The sequence below is a fragment of the Podarcis gaigeae genome (genome assembly GCF_964106915.1).
Source record: "Podarcis gaigeae genome assembly, chromosome: 7".
In the NCBI taxonomy this organism is placed as follows: Eukaryota; Metazoa; Chordata; class Lepidosauria; order Squamata; family Lacertidae; genus Podarcis; species Podarcis gaigeae.
In genome coordinates, this window is record NC_139683.1 from 84,245,365 (window position 1) to 84,267,510 (window position 22,146).

Genomic DNA, 22,146 nt, shown 5'->3' on the forward strand with positions numbered 1-22,146 from the left:
AGCATAAAATACAACATAAAATGCAGCATCAATATCAATAAAATTCAAAAATTCAGGGGTCATTTTGGAGAAAGGAAAAAAAAACCCCAGTCAGTAGACATCAAATGATCACCAGGGCTAACTGGCCAAGTTGGTCCTACTAGGGCCGGCAAGGGGAACAGGGAAGAATTTAAATGTGGGGTCCCAGAAAGGGTTTCTTCATAGAAGAGGAAAGGGGGAAAGGGAAGAGAGAATTGGGCTAATTCAAATTGAAGCCCAGGCAGAATAGCTCTCTACAGAGCATTCCATCAGGTTGGAGATGTCACTGAAAAAGCCCTGGCCCTGGAGGAAGATAGTCTGGTTTCCTTAGGGCCCGGGACCTTTAAGCTATTATTATTCATGGACCTTAGGGTCCTCTGCGGGACATACCAGGAAAGGCGGTCCCATAAGTACGAGGGTCCTAGGCCGCATAGGGCTTTAAAGGTCAAAACCAGCACCTTAAACCTGACCTTATTTGTGGCTTAGAAGAGACACTGAATCCATTTATACAGTTGGCTCTCACTCTCCTCAAACAGCAAATTTGCACTAGTTAGCTTTTTAAATATATATATATAAGTTAACACTGCAAAGCAGAACTGCTCACAAATTCACATCCATTTGTTGTCAGTAAACTTTGCTTTTCTCCAATGGCCAAGATGCAAGCAAATTACAACTATTTATATGAGCATTTTCTAGATGGAACAGAAAGAGACTCTGGAAAATGTAACATCTGGCAGGGACATTCAAGTTCAAGATATAGGTCATGTTTAAAAGCAAGAGTAATTTGTGTATTGAACAGGTTAGCAACCAAGTTCATGCCCTGTCATTATCGCCTTACACAAGGGTAAACATGCATCTGGAACCCTATGGGGGGGAGTGAGCAGCTAGATTCTCTCCCTGACGCTGCATGAGCCATCAAGGATTGTATACCTAAGGCGTACATTTCAACTCGCAGCACAAGAGGGCTATTTATATCTTTCTGCAGATGTCATGTCACTATTGATCTGTAGGAATCTCCCCTCGGTCCGAACTGTGACTCACTTCTGACGTGCAGGCCTCTGGACATTTTGAAATTTCAAAACGTTATCCCTGCGGAGAGGCCCCACTTTTCAGACTCACTGTATGTCAGAAATCTGTATCTATGTGAAGGGCCACAGAGATTTTCTTTTTAGATATAGCAGATTTGGGTGCTAATTAGGCATTAAATGAATAATACATTGATTTTTTTTTGCCCTTCAAAACTACAGTGGTACCTCGGGTTACATACACTTCAGGTTACATACGCTTCAGGTTACACACTCCGCTAACCCAGAAATAGTGCTTCAGGTTAAGAACTTTGCTTCAGGATAAGAACGGAAATTGTGCTCTGGCGGCGCAGCAGCAGCAGGAGGCCCCATTAGCTAAAGTGGTGCTTCAGGTTAAGAACAGTTTCAGGTTAAGTACAGACCTCTGGAACGAATTAAGTACTTAACCCGAGGTACCACTGTACCAGCATCCAAGAGACGTAATGTGTAATCATTTCCTCTTAAATGCAGACATAGAATGAATGGTAGTCAAATAATACATTTCTGAATGCTCTGGGGGAATCTTCTAGGTCCTAGTTTCACTGGGAATGGCAAAATGCAGATGGTCATCAATGAGCTTCTAAGAGCCCTCTCTGACCGAGGGCAGTCCAATGGGCTCCTTTGTTTTCTGAGGAATTCTGGGTAATGAAGGGTGCTGGATGATGGCTAGAGCGCAGGTGGCACAAGTCTCAATGGGAATCTGATCGAATATAGGTACAAATACACAGGTCAGTGGTGGAAGCAAAGAGAACAACTTCTCAGTCACTATGGCTTCTTGAGAATTGCCCAGTAGGGGTGTTTGGAGCAGCAAATTGACTGGTCCAGACCAGAGCTGTATCATTAATGGGCCACTCACAGACTCCTGTTGAGGCGTAAAGGGCGGGGAGTGAAAAATCATTCAGATCCATGATGCCACAATTAGTGGAGGTCTTTGGAGCACCGTTGCAGCCTGTGGCATCAGCTTAAGTGGTTCCAGCCTCAGAATGTCTACAGGACACTTGCAACAGTGAGGCAGACTGCGTGCCCTCTCCATCCATGCCCATTAGGACTGGTAAAATCCAGGAGGGGGATTGGCTGGATCCAGGGAGTGGATGATGCCCACTCCATAAAGTGGAAGTGGTGGAGCCTCCTGAAGAGGTCCCTCCTGGATCAAGATTATAGAAGATTACATCAAGAGGGATGTGGCAGGCCAGCTCTTGGCATGCCTGGAGAAAGCAGATTATCTGCACTCATTTAGCCAGGTTTCAGGCCTAGTTTTAACACCAACCCTGTGGATTCTCTCTTGAGTCTCCCAAAGGCACTACTCAGGGGAGGCACTCCTCCTGCCCAAAGGATCACCACCAGAAAGTGGTCCTTGAAGACCGTGGCTCAGTCCCATGGCTTTGAGTTGTAGGGACCATCAAGGGACCATTCCCTCCCTTATGCAATTCAACAACCATATGAAACCATTGGGAGCCGTCACCTGCAGATCGAGGCCACGGAGTCCTCTACTTCTCCGTTCCATCTGAATTGCGGGAGGCTGTGATTAGGTGTGATTAGGGGAGGCTGTGAAGGTGTGACTGGTGTTGGGAGACAGTGATGGGCTGATTGAGAGCAATAATCTGAAGCTGTAAGAGAGAGGCGTGGGAGTGGGGCTGCTTCTGTGTCCAGGAATTAGGTGAATAACCTGTTCTGGGAAGGACTGCACTTTCCCCTTGAATGAACTGGGTGTTTATGCCCAGTTTAGGTCAGCTTGTCAGCTACGGTTGTTCCTGGACCAGAAGAGCCTCAGTTGTCCATACTCTGGTGACCTCCCACCAGGACTACTGCAACATGGAACTCTCCTTGAAGACAGTCTGAAGGCTGCAGCTAGTGCTCCATGCAGCTGCTAGGCTGGTAAGTGGGGCATTTGCTGTTGGTCTTGCAGCAGTGCTGTTATTCTAGGCAAACACAGGACGCGATAAAGAAGAAGGAAAGCAAAACAAAACGGAACAATTGAAATTCAAATGGTTGGACTCACAGTGGGATCATTTGTCTCGCGGAGTTTGTGTGCTAGTTTCAGCAGCTGCTCCACTGCTTCACTAGGAACATTTGGAACCTGAAAATATATATATAAATATAAAATATGGCTAGCACTATATGATTCATTCATTATCTGAGTGCTGACATTGCCAAAATGGCATCATCCACAGAGAAGCATCAGCAGCCTTGGAAAACCTCAAAGTTTACAGAACTATAACTTGGGGGGTGGGGGGTGGATAAACTTAGGAGGAAAGACCCAGATCACTGAGGGGGGAAAACTGACCCAGATCACTGACCAAAAAAACCCCAGATCACTGAGGACAAACCATGCTCAGTAGCCACAGAACAGAGAATGTCTGTTTCATGAAGGGGGAACCACAAATGGGGAAGGAGGCCATGGAAGTAGAAGAGAGTAATCTGGAAAGAGACAGGCCTGCTTGCCTGTTCGATAGGCACTCTGGACAGCAGACTGTCCACACTGTCCACCACACTGCAACATTTTGTTGCCGATCCCTCTCGTACACATGTATTACACATACATACCATGCATGTATTTCTGTTTATATATATGATCTATTCATTTTCACAGTATAAATGAGAGGGCAGAACTCAAAAAACACCGTTTGTGCAGCACCTCGCACACCTCCTGCTTCTCAAAAAGCTGAGAACAGAGGGAGACGGGGGGCGGGAGAGAGAAAGAAAGGGCATTGGGTAGCCATTCAAAGGACTCCTTGAATGGCTACCCAGAGCCAAGCAGCAAGGCAAAGTTTTGCAAATACTTACCACCCCTTTAATAACTTTAATTTCTTCGCTCTTGTTCAGAGGCTTTATGTCATGGAAAAGGAAAAGCGTCAAGAGCTCTGGGCCCAGCCATTGCTGCGTGGAGCTTCCTACGACAGGTGGCTCTGCTAAGGCAATTATCCTAAAGGAAGGTTGAATGGGGAAAATGGACCTGCGAGAAAATGGTAAGTTTTAGATGTGCCATCTTTGCCCAGGGCTGAAGAACACCTGAATGCAGATCAAAAGCTCGTTTTGCTTTCGCATTCCCACTGATTGCATGGTCCGAGAGGTGGCAATGCCTGCATTATTCTCTTTTTCACTTTGTCGGACCAACACAGTATGGCAGCATTCTGAACAAGAATGGTACATTAGACATCACTGCTTGGAAAGTGGCGGTTACAAAAAAAAAATCTAGTATTTCAAAGACTAAGCTGAGAAGTGCCTGCTGAAAACACTCAGATCAAAATGCTGGTGGTGACACCAGTTATTTTTAGCTTAAAGTCATAAGCCTCAAAGATAATCCCTGACTGATAAAACACAAACAACAAAGCGTCTGAAATAAATAATGTAAAATGGGAATAATGAATTTGCAATTGTCAAAATGTAGGAAACCAGCGAATGTCGAAGAAAAGCAACCATGCTTATTACAGAAAGAACAACTTTTGTAGGGCAGCTGTCTTCACATTTCTATTTTATACACTTCTATTTTCACTAGTAAACAGGATAACAAGCTCATTTCTGAAACTCATTCCAATCCCTCTGTGTGATGACTTGTGTCGGGAAATGCAGGGACTCTGGCAGTCAGCTCCCTTACAGGCTGCATTGCACATTAATAGGGCAAGTGGCCTTCAAAAAGAAAAAGATTCCCGTGGTAAAATATCTGTGAGCCACTGGTGCAAAGCGTCAGCGATATGCAGCCTCATCACATTCATGAGGCTCCTCTGAGTCATTGCCAGTTAGCTACAGATCACAGAAAGTCCGTGGCTCCTCATGCACTGCAAATATGCTACAAACACATATTCTGGATGTTACTATTTTAAAAAATTAGGGGGAAAGTTATGAGAAGGAAAATACCCAGGATTTTAAACAAGCTATTGTGCTTCTTGTGGCCACAGAGCTTTCTATGAAGCATGGCACTGTTATGCAGTGGTCCCGCTCCTTCCTCCTGGGCAGTGTCCAGAAAGTAGTGGGGGGGGTCTCACTTCTGGGGTGCCTCAGGGCTCCATCCTCTCCCTCGTGCTTTTTAACATATGAAACTGCTGGGAGGTATCATCACACTGGAGAGCCAGTGTGGTGTAGTGGTTAAGAGTGGTAGTCTTGTAATCTGGTGAACCGGGTTCGATTCCCTGCTCCTCCACATGCAGCTGCTGGGTGACCTTGGGTTAGTCACACTTCTCTGAAGTCTCTCATCCCCACTCACCTCACAGAGTGTTTGTTGTGGGGCAGGAAGGGAAAGGAGATTGTTAGCAGCTTTGAGACTCCTTCGGGTAGCGATAAAGCGGGATATTAAATTCAAACTCTTCTTCTTCATCATCATCACAGGGTTTGGGCTGGGTGTTCACGGTTGTGGGGTGGGTGTCAGTCGTCAGATTGAGGTTGAATCCCAATAAGAAAGAAGTACTGGTTCTGGGAGACAGGACGCGGGCAGGTGTGGGGGATTCCCTGTTCCTGAATGGGGCAACTGTGCCCCTTAAAGGACCAGGTGCGCAGCCTGGGAGTCATTTTGGATTCAAAGCTGTCCTTGGAGGCACAGGTCACTTCTGCGTCCAGGGCAAACTGCTGGTCTATGACCATAATAAACTGATTAAACTGGTTGTGTCCAGGGCAGCTGTCTATCAGCTTCATCTGACACAACAGCCCTCCCTGCCTGTGCACTGTCTCGCCTGGGTACATGCCCTAGTTATCTCCCGCTTGGACGACTGCAACACACGTGAGACTACATTTGAAGGTGACTCAGAAACTACAACTAATCCGGAATGTGGCTGCCAGACTGGTGACTGGGAGTGGCCACCGGGGCCATATAACACTGGACCTAAAAGATCTACATAGGCTCTCAGTACATTTCCAAGCACAATTCAAAGTGTTGGCGCTGGCCTAAATGGCTTCAGCCCTGAATACCCGAAGGAGCATCTCCACCCCCATTGCTCAGCCCAGACACTGAGGTCCAGCTCCGAGGGTCTTCTGGCAGTTTCCTCCCTGCAAGTAACAAAGTTACAGGGAACCAGGCAGAGGGCCTTCTCGGTAGTGGCACCCGCCCTGTGGCACGCCCTCCCATCAGATGTCAAGGAAATAAACAACTATCTGACTTTCAGAGGGCATCTGAAGGCCGCCCTATATAGGGAAGTTTGATACAATGGTGCCTCGCAAGACGAAATTCATCCGTTCCGCGAGTCTCTTCGTCTAGCGGTTTTTTCGTCTTGCGAAGCAAGCCCATTGACGGCTTAGCGGATTAGCGCTATTAGCGGCTTTTAGCGGCTTAGCGGATCAGCTGATAAGCGGCTTAGAAAAAGGGGGGGGAAGGGAAAAAACCCCCGCAGGAACTCGCAAGACATTCTCGTCTTGCGAAGCAAGCCCATAGGGAAATTCGTTTTGCGAAGCACCTCCAAAACGGAAAACCCTTTCATCTAGCGGGTTTTCCGTCTTGCGAGGCGTTCGTCTTGCGGGGCACCACTGTAATGTGTCTGATGTTTTACTGTGTCTGATGTGTGTGATGTTTTAATTTGTTGGAAGTCAACCAGAGTGGCTGGGGCAACACAGTCAGAAAAACAGGCAAACAAACATTAATCCTCATCATCACCACCACCACCCAGCAGGCTACCTTTGCTGTAGTTCCTCATCGGAAAGCTGTAGATCTTCTTTCAACTTCTGATATCTCTCATTCCTGAGCAATCTAGTGCCATCATACAGAGTAATGTCTCTGTCATGAATCAACCTGCACAGGATTTTACAAAATAGAGGGCAATAAGCAAGTTAGAGGTTCTGTTCTAATAATCAGTACTTGTTAATTAGAGACACTTCATGCTTGCCCTTCCTGCTGCTGACCATCATAGCAATTCCTTCATGTGTTGAAATATCCACGCATAAAACAAACCTGCAGGTGAACATGCATGAGTTGAGGGCCATCTTCCAATCTGAACACATTTTCTGAAGGATGCAATTTACCGCGAAAGTTCAGAATCAGAGTTAAAGCTCTGATCAAGAACATGCAACTAGGACAAGGAATTAACACTTGCTTTTTAAATTATGCATGAAGTATAATCTTGCTCTCCTATCTTTTGAAAGAATGTAGTACTGAACAGTATAGCAATACGTTTTAAATGAACAAAATTAAATATATGGGCTACAACACAGAGATGTTCAGGCATTCAGTCTGCCCATGCATCCATTGCCCAAGGGTTTTTCTTTCAAAAGGCAACCTCAAATCGCTCTTTAAAGCTTCCATACAGGAAAAGCACTTTGAAAATCTGGAGCAAGCGCTCTAGGGGAAAATAAGAGCTAAAAATATCCTACCCACAACACAGCTTCCTGTTCTCCCTCAAATTCCAAGGTGTTAACAACAACAACATAACCAGTACAAATTCAAAAATGTGATTTAAAGGAAAGCATAGCAATATTAACATATAACTGAAGGCAAGTTCACAGAATCAGTGGTGTTAACTAAACCAGAAATGTACACACCGAACATTTTCACACTTTATTATCACCATCACAGATAAATCTCATTTGAATCCCTAATGAAACAATTTAGAATGATGACGTCTAGAGGGGCAGTAAGAAACCAACAGCAAATTCAGAAGACTGCAGCTCAAGTTATGAAAGAACCATTTCATACTGAAAGAGTTAATGCTATGGCCTGGGGCCACTTTAGACTTTACATGGAAGAATTCTTTCCTGTGTATATGCTACATGCCCACGTGAGGAATATGAAAACACAGGAAGATTGTGCTTCAGGATAACCATAGGGCGACATGTGCCAGGACTGCCACAACTAATGGAAGTCGCTTTGCATGTGCTCAGTTTGGTTTCTAGATTCAGCCTTTATCTTAATTAAATGTTACAATGCGGAATATTCCTACGTGTAATTCATCTATTTCCATTCAATGTGAGCATCAGATGCAAAACCAAGCCATACACTTTCCATCATGTTTAACAACTTAAGCAACCTAAGGATAACTCAGGACCAAAATGGATATGGCACCTGTCACGTGGTTTGGTCTTGTGTGGCAGTTTAAAAAAGCAAAACAAAATCAGTCATGGTAGGATTAGTAGAGCAAGATTAGGTCCATTGTGTGGAGGTAAAGGTAAAGGACCCCTGACAGTTAAGCCCAGTCGTGAACGACTCTGGGGTTGTGACGCTCATCTTGCTTTACTGGCCAAGGGAGCCGCCGTTTGTCCGCAGACAGATTTTCCGGGTCATGTGGTCAGCATGACTACGATGCTTCTGGCGAAAAGAGAACAGCGCATGGAAACGTGTTTACCTTCCCGCCAGAGCAGTACCTATTTATCTACTTGCACTTGGAAGTGCTTTTGAACTGCTAGATTGGCAGGAGCTGGGACCGAGCAACGGGACCTCACCCCGTTGCAAGGATTCGAACCGCTGACCTTCTGATCGGCAAGCCCAAGAGGCTCAGTGGTTTAGACCACAGTGCCACCTGCGCCCCTAATTTCCCCCCCCAATTTTTTTAAATTGGTTTTCACAACATTACAAACAAACAAACACATAAAACAAACAAACATAAATCATAGCCTTATTAAAAATTACACTTATTAACATTGTTAAGTGACTTCCTCGCTTCCCCTTGGTTGAATTTCATTGCATGTCCTTGTAACGGTTTTCCAAATCACAGTTCTTTAAAAAAAACAACTTAAACATTAACATCCTTAGATCTTCACATTGTGAAATTAAACATATTAATTCATCACTTAACTTAAATAAAATCCTAAGCTGTTTTCAGTTAATTTAACTTAAAGCGCCCCTAATTCTGAAGCACAATCTTCCTGTGTTTTCATATTCCTCATGTGGGCATGTAGCATACACACAGGAAAGACATTTGTGTGGAGGGAGGTGCTTAAATCCTATACCCAACCTGTAGTGCCATTTAAAAGGGCTATTGCCCTGCATCAAATTCACTATTCTTCAGAACTGGCAATTCTGCTTTTCAAATCAGCCATGTAAGGCCAACCTATGTGGCAGAAATGACAGCTGCTGTGCTCCTCGGTCCTTTTTTGCCAACCTATTTATTTATAGTATTTTAAGTGAACTGCCTTTTTATGGCCAACTCGCGCTTGCTGGCAGCTCCTCTCGTGCCTTGGAAGCACGTGGGACTGCAAACAGGCTGTGCTCATGCAGAAACAACATTTCCCTGAACTGGGGGCTCTCTGTGGGGCTGGTGTCCGAGGCTACACAGCTCCATTGGCTTGAAAAAATATCGCCCGGACTCCACAATTTGTGACTGGTTCACCAAATTTGTGACTCTTCACAAGCACTGTCAGAATCTTCCAGAAACACTCCTGCAGAAGCCCCTGGTGAGTGTGTACCTATCCTGACAAGACAGAAGTACTGTTTTGGGGGGACAGGGGGTGGGTGGGTGTGGGGGACTCCCTGGTCCTGAATGGGGTAACTGTGCCCCTGAAGGACCAGGTGCGCAGCCTGGGAGTCATTTTGGACTCACAACTGTCCATGGAGGCGCAGGTCAATTCTGCGTCCAGGGCGGCTGTCTACCAGCTCCACGTGGTACACAGGCTGAGACCCTCCCTGCCCACAGACTGTCTCACCAGAGTGGTGCATGCTTTAGTTATCTCCCGCTTAGATTACTGCAACGCACTCTACGTGGGCTACCTTTGAAGGTGACCCGGAAACTGCAATTAATCCAGAATGCGGCAGCTAGGCTGGTGACTGGGAGTGGCCGCCGGGACCACATAACACCGATTCTGAGAGATCTGCATTGGCTCCCAGTACGTTTCCGAGCACAATTCAAAGTATTGGTGCTGACCTTTAAAGCCCTAAACGGCCTCAGTCCTGTATACCTGAAGGATCGTCTCCACCCCCATCATTCTGCCTGGACGCTGAGGTCCAGCGCTGAGGGCCTTCTGGCGGTTCCCTCATTGCGAGAAATGAGGTTACAGGGAACCAGGCAGAGGGCCTTCTCGGTAGTGGTGCCCACCCTGTGGCACGCCCTCCCTTCAGATGTGAAGGAAATAAGCAGCTATCCTGTCTTTAAAAGACATCTGAAGGCAGCCCTGTTGAGGGAAGTTTTTAATATTTAATGCTGTACTGTTTTTGACACTTGATTGGGAGCCGCCCAGAGTGGCTGGGGAAACTCAGCCAGATGGGCGGGGTATAAATAATTTATTATTGTTGTTGTTATTGTTGTTGTTGTTGTTATTATTACTTCTTAAAGCCTTGGTCGCTGCATCCTTCATTAACACCCCACAGATCTATTCCTCTAGGACTGTCACACTGACCTTTGCAGAACAGCGAGGGTTCCTGGGTTGACACGGTGAATCCCATCCAGAATAACAAGCTTCCCCTCCAGGGCGGCTGTTATGAGTGCAGATGGTCTCCAGGAAGTGTCCCCATTAGGGAGAGTGTACCTCTGCTGCAGTAGATCTCGGGCTGTCATATCCTATGAGTAACAACAGCAGCAGCAGCAAACTACTATTAGTGTGAGTCTCAGTAATACAAAGCATTTATTTTGCTGGCACTGTAAAATTTTGCTTTAATCGACACATCAAAAAGGGAATCGTGATTGTTTTAGCCATGTTTAATCGACACATCAAAAAGGGAATCGTGATTGTTTTAGCCACATAAAATGTGTGATACACATATAAGCATGCTACAGCTTTGTCTCCAGAACAGGCAACAAGCATTGCCTCAAATGAAAGGATGTTGCCAATTAAGGCAAAATACTGTTTTAGTCCTGGTGCAGTTTAAGGATTGACCTCTCTTTTCTGTAATCCATCATCCTTACTTAGTTGCCGCTACTACCTAGGCATCAACCCATGTCTTCAATAGGCAATACCAAGAACAGAGCAGTAGAAAAGAAAAACTGGTTTCTAAGCAACTTCAGTGTACGATATTGTTATTTTGTCATCTTATTTTCCCTTATCCAGGTCCAGGGCTCCCACAGCCTCTCCTGTTTCAGATGCCATCCAAAACTTAAAGCTGAGTGCTATCAGAACACTGATGAAACTTAGTTCCCAAACTCTTCATATAGATATTAAATGGTTCTGGTGATCAAATGGGGCCAAGCCATTTAGGCTGCACCGGACCACCTTAACACAAACCCAAATTTGTTGTTTTAAAGTAAACATAAAAGCAACCTAAACTATTAACCTGCAGATTTATTTTGAAAATGAAATCAGCTCCAGTTGCCAACAGATCACAGAATCAATGGCCTACTTTTCACTGCGGTGCCTGGGCTGCAGGTGGGATCTCACATTATTCTTCTATATAAAAATTAACATCCCTGCAGCACAGGAACCATAGAGAATAGACTACAATTCTTCCCCCAGGCATCCATTTTCTCAGGGCATTGACTTTTGAAGGGACTTCAACTGCATGGCATCTGAAATGGTATAGCTTGGTCCAACCCCCTTAGTAAGAAATAGGGTAACACCATAAGAGACGAGCGACAATCCAAATGCAACCCTCAGTGTGTGAAAAGCCTAGGAGGACAAGGGTTGGGGTATCAATAAACTTACCTGATATAGCATGACAGGTTCTATGTTATACCCTAATGTAGCTGCGAATTCCTTAGCAAGAACTGTTTTGCCACAACCCTGGAGGGGGAAAGGAGAACAAGCTGATTGAAGCAGCTGTACGTTCAACCTGAGCAAGTAAGAATTACTTCCAGGTGAGGCGCACAATAGAAATCAGTCTGTGATAAATTAGTATGGTCAGTTACCCCACCCTCACCAACTGGTATAAGTTTGTGTCTGCATTAAATTTAGCACTATGTACAGTTACATTAGGGATGCGGGTGGCACTGTGGTCTAAACCACTGAGCCTAGGGCTTGCTGATCAGAAGGTTGGCGGTTCAAATCCCCACAATGGGGTGAGCTCCCGTTGCTCAGTCCCTGCTCCTGCCAACCTAGCAGTTCACAATCATGTCAAAGTGCAAGTAGATAAATAGGTACCACTCTGGTGGGAAATGGTGTTTCCGTACGCTGCTCTGGTTCGCCAGAAGCAGCTTAGTCATGCTGGCCACATGACCCGGAAGCTGTACGCCAGCCCCCTTGGCCAGTAAAGCGAGATGAGCGCCACAACCCCAGAGTCGTCCACAACTGGACCTAACGGTCAGGGGTCCCTTTATCTTTACAGTTACATTATGGCACTTACTTTTTCTCCAATCAAACAGATATCTTTAACCATGTGGGACAATATCATTTCTGCCAATTGCTGTTCATGGCTGGGAGTCTTAATGAAATTGTCTGTCCCAGAATGCAGGTTTAGTGGCCTAGTCCCAGCAGGAACCTAAAAGACAGATAGCACTATGTTAAGCATAATTGGTTTAATTCACACAAATGGTGAATACCTGTGTATTGGTGAAAAGGTTTAACATGGGGGTTTTCCATGGGGCTATATTAAAGCCAAGAAAGGGACTCTGAGCTCTAGCTGAATTGATAATTAACTGTAGTTCTCTAGTAGCTAACATGTGAGCAGTGGTGTAGCGTGAGTTGTCAGCACCCGGGGCAAGGCAAGTAATTTGCACCCCCTAACCCGTGGATTTGCGCCCCATAATCCGTGGATTTGCGCCCCCTAACCCTAACCCCCAGATGTTGCGCCCGGTGCGGCCGGCCCCCCCTGCACCCCCCACGCTACGCCACTGCATGTGAGTGAGTAACCTTAGATCAGGTGATTAAGGTACTGAGTTGCAAATTCGCCATCTTTGGAGATTGGTGGCTGGAATCTTTTGTTCTTTCAGACTCTATGGAGTAAAGATGTGTAAAAGACTCTCCTGAAGGGAGAGAAAACAGCTCCAGGGAAAATGGAGGGTGGAATGTAGGCAATGCCTCTCTGTCCCTCTCTCTCTCTCTGTGTGTGTGTGTGTGTGAGAGAGAGAGAGAGAGAGAGAGAGCGCACTACGTTTGTCAGCTCACGTTATAAGCTTATTTTATTTCTAAGAAGATGCTGAGCCTGTGCTTGATATGCACAAGATATGAAACTGTTTTGATGTATCATTTACTTTTTTGTGTGTTATGCTTTAAAGAACATTCTGCAAGTAAAATTTTGAATAATATTCATGGATCTGGACCCTGCTTCATTCCAAAAGCACTCTGTTTCCGTGCATCCCTTTGCTTCAAACTGTGCAATATTAATATCTGTAATATGCTAACAACACATAGCTCTCTTTGCTCAAGCATTCACTCCAGAAAACAAATTCTGACATTTGCCTGTCAAATAATATGAATATAACTTGTTTCCTGAACAATGAACAAACCATATGTAAATCTACATCCATAGCTCAGCTTAAGTCTTTCTTACTGACTGCTGTATCATCAAACAATAAACTATGGTTTAGCACTACAAGGGTGCTCCACAACAAGCTTCCCGCTTGTGCACGCACACATAAGCACCTGGAACTGCCACAATTATGGTTTTAGAAGTTTTCACTCCTGCTTTAGAATAACCATAGCTTGTCATGACACCCAAGCAAGTCTGTCAGCATCCCAGTTTACAGGAATGCAACATATTGTTGATTTTTAAGTCAAATTCTGGGAAAGTCAGAAATGAAAGGAAGGCAGCAACATAGCAATACATGTGCAATAAAGTTTATCCTCCCACTTGTTAAACAATTAAATAGTTACCTGAAATGTCACAGCTTCCCCGGCTATTTGAATTGTCACGTCAGCCTGCGAAACCTTGCCATCCTCCCTCTTGTTCACATTTAAAACTCTTGTAGGTACAACAGGTCTTTCTGAATCCTGGAGCTCAAATCGCTAAGAAAGAGGAAGGAATAGAAGGTCTAGATTATTCTATTTGTGAAAGTATTTTCAGCCCCAAACTCCTCCACCTTGTTTGGTCCTTAATCTGGGCTTGGCACCAATGCTGAACTTGTACCAGTGTTCCAGGATCACCAAGAGCCATGGGCAAATATTATTATTATTTATTAAATTTGTTAGACACTTTCACTTGCCCAGGGAAACTCAGAGGGGCTTACAGTCAAATAGAGAGACCCAGCGTCTAGAAGTTGCCCCTGCCCAGTGACAGTGTTCATGGGGAATAAAGAAGGAACCTGAGAAACCTGGGATGGCCTCATGGGACAGATCACAACACTGGCTGCAGTCACATGAAGGGTGAGGATTACATGAGACAGCTTCCATAATGGCTAGCTGTATGTTGTCTGCTCCTTTAACCAGTCCTCCTGTAGACATGACACCCCCCCCCACACACACACAAAAAAGAGACTCAGGTGGAGACAGTATTTGCTTTCTGTTAAAGAACAGATCTAATAGCAAAATGAAGCCTCATAACTGGGAAAAGTAAAATGATCCCAAAATGTATGATTAATTTTTCAATATTTCAGATCTAGTTTAATTAATTAAATGTCATAATCAAATGTTAATTAATCAAATGTCATCAGTTTGAAGGGAAGGTAGCAAACATGGAAAGCTTCCTGAAAACTGGTCTTTAAAAAGTAAGGCTACAAGCCTATGCACGTTTACTTGGGAGCAAGCCCTATTAAACACACTGGGAATTACTTTCAAGAAATATGAACAGGTTTGCGTTGCATATATCCCCTTAAGCAAGAGAACTGTCAATGCAGATCTTCTGTGTTTCACTCAATTAACTTATATTTCATAAGCCTACAGGGCACCATGAACATGGAAGACTACGTCCCTCAAGACATCCTTGCTATTCAATCATCATTAGACTTCAACATGTCAAAAAGAATCATGAAACATACACAGCCCAACGAGACAACAAGAAGAATCCACCGACAGCATACGAATCAATCTGGCTAACCTGATCCGAAAACACACACACACCCCACTCACAAACAAAAGCAAATCTCACTACAGCCAACCAAAGACAACCAACCACACTCTAAGCCACCCCCCAACCTCTCTCACCACCAAGGAAATACAACAAGCGAATAGTAAGAGAACCCACACAAGTGACACTGACACAAAACCCCACACATACACTCATCAGTGTTTCCCAACCTTGTGCCTCCAGCTGTTTTTGGACTACAATTCCCATCATCCCTTGCCACTGGTCTTGCTAGTCAGGGATTATGGGAGTTGTAGTTCAAAAACAGCTGGAGGCACAAGGTTGGGAAACACTACACTAAGTAGAAGAATAGAAGCATTGCCACCCCACCCGACTCACCATTCCCCTTTCCCCATCTTTCCTTCCTAACCCAACACTGTATGCAACACTAACGTCTCACAACAAATGAAACTTATCTGTAGAAAACACAGCTTGAGAAAAGAGACAATGCACACATTTTTGTAAACTAAGAAATCTTTAATAAAAATAAATATTTTAAAAAAGAACCACAAAAAGAAAACACAGCTCATGGAATGCCCTCACTTACAGTTTTCATCAGTCCTCTCTGTCCCCACCCAAAATGACATGAAATAAATACAGAAAACCTCAATAACTAGAAGACACTTTTGGAGACGCATAAAACCGCAGAAGAGAAAGTTCTTGAGACCATAGGGCTTTCTCTAGCTTTGAAACCAATAATTTAGCCATTATTATTATTTTATTCCAGAGAACTGTAGAAGTGTGGCTGCTACCTATGCCAGAATAATTTGTATGGAAACAGTGAACGCTTACCTTCAATGCATCTTCTACGGCTGTCTTGCCTTCCCTCCCCAAAAGAACATTGTATGGATAAAGCCACCTGATTATATGCTGGATTGACATCATAGGCAAGCAGTTCTGGGAGGGGGGGGGGAGAGAGAGAGAACAGAAAAAGTGAACATAGAATCACTATTGTGCTAAACCTGAAAGAAACATTGGTGCCAACATTTTGTGGGAAACAGGCAAGTGAGTGCCATTCATCAGTACTTCAAAAGTTATTTGGCAAGCTCAATTTTCTGAGGTTCCTAGGTTCTACTAGACTCAAAAAGATAGCTCTGAAATTAGAGAAACCCAAGCAAAAAAGCAGGATTTCCTCAAGGCCACAGGCAGGGCCTGCCGAAGATGGTTGACGGTCTGAAGCAAAAGGACAAAAGTTGCCTCTGAATTATTACTACTTTCTGCTTCCTGCTACTTAGCCAACCCGAGATCCACAGGAGGAAGTCTCCTCTGGGTCCATGCCTGGGAAGTGATCTCAGGAGTCTGCAGTGAAGTACCATATTTTTCGCCCTATAGGACGCACCTAGTTTTCAGGGGGGAAAATCAAGTAAAAAAATATGATCCCCCCCCCACAGTTCTGGGAGCAGTGGACAGGCTGCACGCAGCCTGTGCGCTACTCCAAGACCTTCTCCCTGCTTTTGTGGGAGGTGGCGGAATTCCCCCACCTCCCGCAAAAGCCCACAGGAGCCCAGCGTGACTCCTGCGGGCTTTTCAACCAGGAGGGAGAAGGGACTGAAACGGCCAGTCAGTCCCTTCTCCCTCCTCGAGGAAAAGCCCCCCCCCCCATAGAAAAGCCAGCAGAAGCCGCGGAGCCCCTTTAAAGAGCGCACAGCTTTTGCCTGCATTTGCGGGAGGTGGGGGAATTCCCCCATCTCCCACAGGAGGCATGGAGAGTAGCGGGAAGGCGTCACGCGCCTTCCTGCTGCCCCCCATCCTCTGGGGCTGGTGATGGGGGAAGCACTGCTTTCCCCACCGCCAGCCTCGAAGCTGGGTTGAAGAGTAGCTGCCCCCCATCCTCTGGGGCGGGCGATGGGGGAAGCACTGCTTTCCCCACCGCCAGCCTCAAAGAGCAGACTCTCCTGGCTTCAGCGGAAGCAACGCGAAGCCTCCGGAGCGCAAGCTTCGGAGGCTTCGCGTTGCTATCGCTGAAGCCAAGGAGCCTGCATTCGCCTGATAAGACGCACACACATTTCCCCTTCATTTTTGGAGGGGGGAAAGTGCGTCTTATAGGGCGAAAAATACGGTACCTTGTCAAAAGCTTTTTGGAAGCCCAAGTCCACTCTGTTCCACTCCGGTGGAAGCCCAAGTCCACCGGATCAGCTCTATCAATATTCTAGCTCACCTTCTCAAAGAACTTTAAAATATTTGTGAGACAAGACAGCAAAGTCAAACTGGCTCTGCTTCAGCAAGACTTGTCATTTGCAAGCCTGGTGCAACTGAAGACCACAATGGCTAGCCTTCTGCCTCGGATTAGTAACTATGAAATTGATTAGCCCAATACAATAGGAAGCTTAAAGAGGTTGTATTTCCTATAAATTCCATAATCTCTCAAAGTGTCGTGCAGTTTTGTTCAATAATAACCCAAGTGATTCCTTTCAGCTACAGTCTTGAATCTGTGGCTTTACTGGTTGAGCTTTATTCTGTTCTGCAGGATTGCTGCTGGGCAAATTTGAGCCCTGACCGGGGGATCCAAAAAACATTAGTTCACTGGCCAATATTTGACATGGTGCTATTGGGCATTTGAAACATGCTGTGGAGTGCGTGCAGAGTAGACCACACAGATGGAATCACTGAAGAGACGCAAAGAGATCTTTGCAAGGTTTAATAACAAAACTCCTCTAACATACACCTTACATAGTGTCTATAATCATCACCCATCCATTCACAAGGGGACAGAGTAAGGTACATACAGCACACTATATACCATTCACAATTGCTGACACAACTAATTACAGTGATTTATCAGCACCTGCTATACTGCTACACAGCTCTAAAAACTAGGTCAGGATATGCACCCTGGCTTTTAAAGTGGTACACCACCCTGTGAAAAAATAATGAACCCTAACATTTAAACAAACTATTCAACAGGTGCGCACTGGCCTCAATTGGATCTTCACGTTAACAGCTGTCAGCTGCCCACAGTGGAGTAGAAAAGTGTTAGGCGACATACTGTAGTTCACATATCTGTAGCAGCGTAACAAAGAAGAAGTAGAAATACAAAGCTGTTTTCAATTGCAGGTGACAACTATGTTAGGAAAGAAAATAAGCCTTCACTCAGAAATTTGCTATTTTCTCTTCTTCTTTTTTTCTAGCTACACTGTAGAAGCAGTTTCTTTATCCTTAATACCTGAATGCTTTCCCTAAACTCCAGATAAGGAATCTCCATCTCGGTATCCATTATTTATTTGCAAGGACCTACCAGAATCTGCACAGCAGATGCTAAAGTGTCCAGAGGAAAATCAGGGAGACCCAGGGCGGAGGATTCTTGGGTGCAAAAAGTAGTTGCAAATGACAAAAGTTTAGAAATTCTAGAAAGAAAATCCAAAGGCAAAAAATGTTAGACAAACAATACTTCTAAATAAAACACTTTTTAAAAGAAAAATAGTATTTTTCGTAAAAGATTCATTTTTTTTTTTACCAACTTAACCCTGTTGGTTCCTTCACTAAATCTAATTGCAATAGCAAATGGTTCAACATCTAAAGCGAACAGCAGTGATGACAAAGAGAGTCTGTGCCTTGTGTCCCAGTTTAAAAAGAACAGCTCTGAAATAGCTCCATCATTGACTAGCTTGTTTATATGGGCACTATACAGAGCCTTAATTCACCTTAAAATTGATAATTGGGGGGGATTCAGATTTTCAAATGGTGGTAATGGTCTCACTGCCTGAGATTTAACTGTTGAGTTTGAGATAAAGCGTTTTACCTAAAAGATCAATAGCCAATTCATATTACACCCTTCCATTCTTTCCATGATTTGCCCTGCTGTGAGAGAAATATCGCTTTCCTAAAAGTGAATCAATCTATAAAAGCCTCTTTCTTTCTGATATCCAACAGCTTCCTATCAGATGTGTGGAAGGAGGGCTGAAATGCAAAGGGAGTCAACTGTGATACAGGAGGTGCTCATTTTGATATCCAGGATCGCCAATCTTGAATTCCGATTTTGCAAAATGGGTTTGTTATAATTTCTTGGACAGTTTATGTTATGAATAAAAAATGGGTTACCTGGTATTCTGTGCTCAAATTTATCAAACTCTGATTGTATCCAAATATGCCCTTTTCACATTGTTGATCATACTACAGGCAACTCCCAACTTATGTGGGGGTTGAAACACCATTGAAAAAGCCTGCAAACACCCTGTTCCACCCCTTTTGGTGACATTTTTGTGATGCTTTCAGGTCACTTCTGGGTTCGGCACAAGGAACATGTGCATGGTTCACACATACCAGATGTGCCTATAGTGGCCGCTGCCTATAATGGCATTTTGTATATGGACCGCATCATTATATCTTTGCAGATGTGGTAAACACATAGCCCCTCTCTGGGAAGGTTAGGACATTACAGTTAACTGTAGTCTAGGTCTCTTGCCCAGATGAGTAACGCTTACAATCATTTTTTTGCCATTTCCTTAGGTCCTTTCCTGAAATACTTATAGGCAGAGTTTGAAACAAAAAGAATTACAAATGGCAAAATCATCATTTTAACTGATGCTATCATGCCCATCCAGGAAGCTTTAATTCATCTTGAAGAAACATATCCACTTCCAAATGTTTGTAAAACCTGTGCTAGATAGGGTCTTTCAAGCCTATCAAATGCCTTTTTGGGATCTAAAAACAAGCTAGTCCCTTGTTTGAGAATATAGATAGCATTAATACTATTTATTAACCTTTTAATATACTCTCATGTTGAAATTTAGGATAAATCCAGTTTAATCTGCATCAAATTATTTAGCAATAAATTTGCTTAATCTAGCTGCCAATATGGATGGCATCTTAAAATCATTGTTAAATAGAACAATCTTCTATATGATATTGCAATAGAGGCCACTTTCTTTGGTTCCGCTTTAATTAGAGTACTAGCTTCTTTCATAGGGTTGCCATACGTCCTCTTTTTCCAGGACACGTCCTCCTTTTATGAGTATGTAAAGTGAGTATCGTCATAGTGATCATAGTTAAAAGTAGAAGACGGCAAATGGATCCTCTTTTTTGCTCTTCAAAATATGGCAACCCTAAAGTTTTATAATATACTGACGGAAACCCATCTAGGTAAATTTTAATCTTAAATTCAAAATGCTAACTAAAGTAAGGCTAACAGTTGCTACAACCATAATATCAGGAGTGTAAACAGGAAGGCATATATCCATCCTGTGTACGTGCCATGTTCACACACAACATGGGATCCAGCGCAGAATGTTTGAACCTGCAAGCCACAGTTGTTGTTTTTAAGGCACGTTTCTAACAGAGCAAGAGATCATTGCTGAAATTTAAGATGTGTTGTCCTATTTCCCATCCCTGGCCCATTCAGCTTATTTATCCACAAATTCTAAAAAGGAAACAAGCAATCAAAACAAAAAAAGGTACAAGTGTCTTTAATCTCACATTGGCCCCATTCAGACTTACGTGAACAAGCTGCAGGCCTCCATCTTGTGCATGCCCAGTATCTCCTGTTTCGCACACTAAGGAAGAGATCAGAAGCCTCTTCTTCCAATTTTAAACTGAGTGCAATTCCCCATAATTGTGGGAAGTAATCCACTGAGAGCAGTCAAACACAACATTTCCTGTTTTCCTAGAGAAGCATTCCGGGGGAATGTTTGGTCCAGCCATTCAAAAGTTTCCTGTTTCCTCCTGGCCGGAACATCCTTCCTTTCCATGTGACTAGAGGTAGGTGTGACCTTACCTGCCCAGGTAACAAAAGGACAAGGCATGCTGCCACACTCTTTTTTTACTTCCTCCGTAGTTGGAGCAGCAGCTTTTAGCTAGAATTGCTCTGTTGGCTCTCAGCCAACATAGGACACTGGGACTATCTCCATATGGGATAGATTCAGATGTATATACTTTGTAACTAAGTCTGCCTTCAGGGATCCAACTGTGAACTGATGATGTGAGTAAACTTCTTTTATATACTTTCCACAAGATTGTGGCATGTTTATTCTTTTAAGAGGGATATAAGGGAACTTACCAGGGATCTAATATTGAGAGGCTTAAACAAGCCTGCAACCAGCTATCTGCTGTGCGTTTAAAATGGGAATGTAAAACTCTGCTAAGTTATAGAACTTGCTAGCGCAAATTAGGAAGGATATTAATAAACAATATATCCTCTCCTGCTTCCTGAACATTTCCACAATAATTTCTGAACTTGGGGAACTGTGGTTTAAACTATGGTTTCAGGCAGATCTGAAATCACAGTTGCTCAGTTGTTTCTGACTTTTTCCTCATTAACTATATTTTAAACAAACTACAGGACCTCTGTCATGAGGATTCTTTCTCACCCCATCATAAAGACCTGAGTTTGGTTGAAAGACAGACGTACCCGAATTCTGTACCACCATTACCTACAGTAGATTAGCCATTAAATCTGTTAGGAGACCTAATAAAAATCTGAACCTTTGTATATCATGTCTAGATTATCTCACCCAATTCATTTGGTCATATCACAACAACTCTAATATGCTACGAGGGAAGCCAATAGGTAAGAAAACTAAATTCTAAGAACATTTATGCATAGCTGTAATGCATATATTTACCTCTCAGTTGAAACGTTAGGTCCAATACAATATAACTGTGAAAGATGGTCCTAAAACAGAAGACAGTATCACCTATCAGGCCATTTACTCAAGCAAAAGCACTCTGTCCACCAGGGTGCAGGATGACATCTTCATCAAGCTCTCCACCCAAGTTCTCGTTCCTGGTCCGTCAACGTCAGATGTTACGTTACAATGCACACCACTTTACACTTGCTTACATTAAATGGTGTTTGCCATTTTAACGTCTATTCGCCCAGTTTGGAGAGATCCTTTTGGAGCTCCCCACCGTCCTTTTCGTTTTTATATTCTGAACAATTTTGTGTCATCAGGAAACTTGGCCTCTGTCCTGCTCACCACTAACGCCAGATCATTTGTGAAGAATATAAAAAGCGCCAGTTCCAATACAGATCCTACATTATTCCATTATGACATTTATTCATGCTCTGCGCTTCCTGAACTTTAACCACTTGCTTATCCATAAGATAACTTATTCCATGACTGCTAAGCTAGCTCAGAAGTCTTTGGTGGTGGGCTTTACAACAGCTTTTCAAAAAGTCAAACACACACAGTCTACTGCTTATTGATGCACTCAAAGAATTTTAAAAGGTTAAGCAGACTGGACTTTTCTTTGCAGAAGCTATGCCAGGTCTTCTTCAGCAAGACAACATCGGTATGCTTAGTAATTTTATCTTTAATCATGCTCCCCACCAGTTTTCCTGGAATAGATGTT

At 43.9% G+C, this 22,146-nt stretch overlaps 1 protein-coding gene across 3 annotated transcripts in view; it reads right to left on the bottom strand.

Moving 5' to 3' along the window:
- The window catches only part of VWA8 (von Willebrand factor A domain containing 8), a 96,649-nt gene that overhangs the window by 60,237 nt on the left and 14,266 nt on the right, over nt 1-22,146 (bottom strand). For all 3 annotated transcript variants that reach the window (XR_014566649.1, XM_083748365.1, XM_083748364.1), the window contains exons 7-16: nt 21,417-21,466; nt 18,095-18,203; nt 15,652-15,756; nt 13,674-13,805; nt 12,205-12,339; nt 11,568-11,645; nt 10,329-10,489; nt 6,682-6,795; nt 3,867-4,035; nt 3,082-3,159 (exon numbers count right to left, since the gene is read on the bottom strand). Coding sequence is in view for 2 of the 3 variants with exons in the window: in XM_083748365.1 (XP_083604491.1) it covers nt 3,082-3,159; nt 3,867-4,035; nt 6,682-6,795; nt 10,329-10,489; nt 11,568-11,645; nt 12,205-12,339; nt 13,674-13,805; nt 15,652-15,756; nt 18,095-18,203; nt 21,417-21,466 (1,131 nt within the window). In the remaining variant the exon portion in view is untranslated. The remainder of the gene's footprint in view (nt 1-3,081; nt 3,160-3,866; nt 4,036-6,681; nt 6,796-10,328; nt 10,490-11,567; nt 11,646-12,204; nt 12,340-13,673; nt 13,806-15,651; nt 15,757-18,094; nt 18,204-21,416; nt 21,467-22,146) is intronic.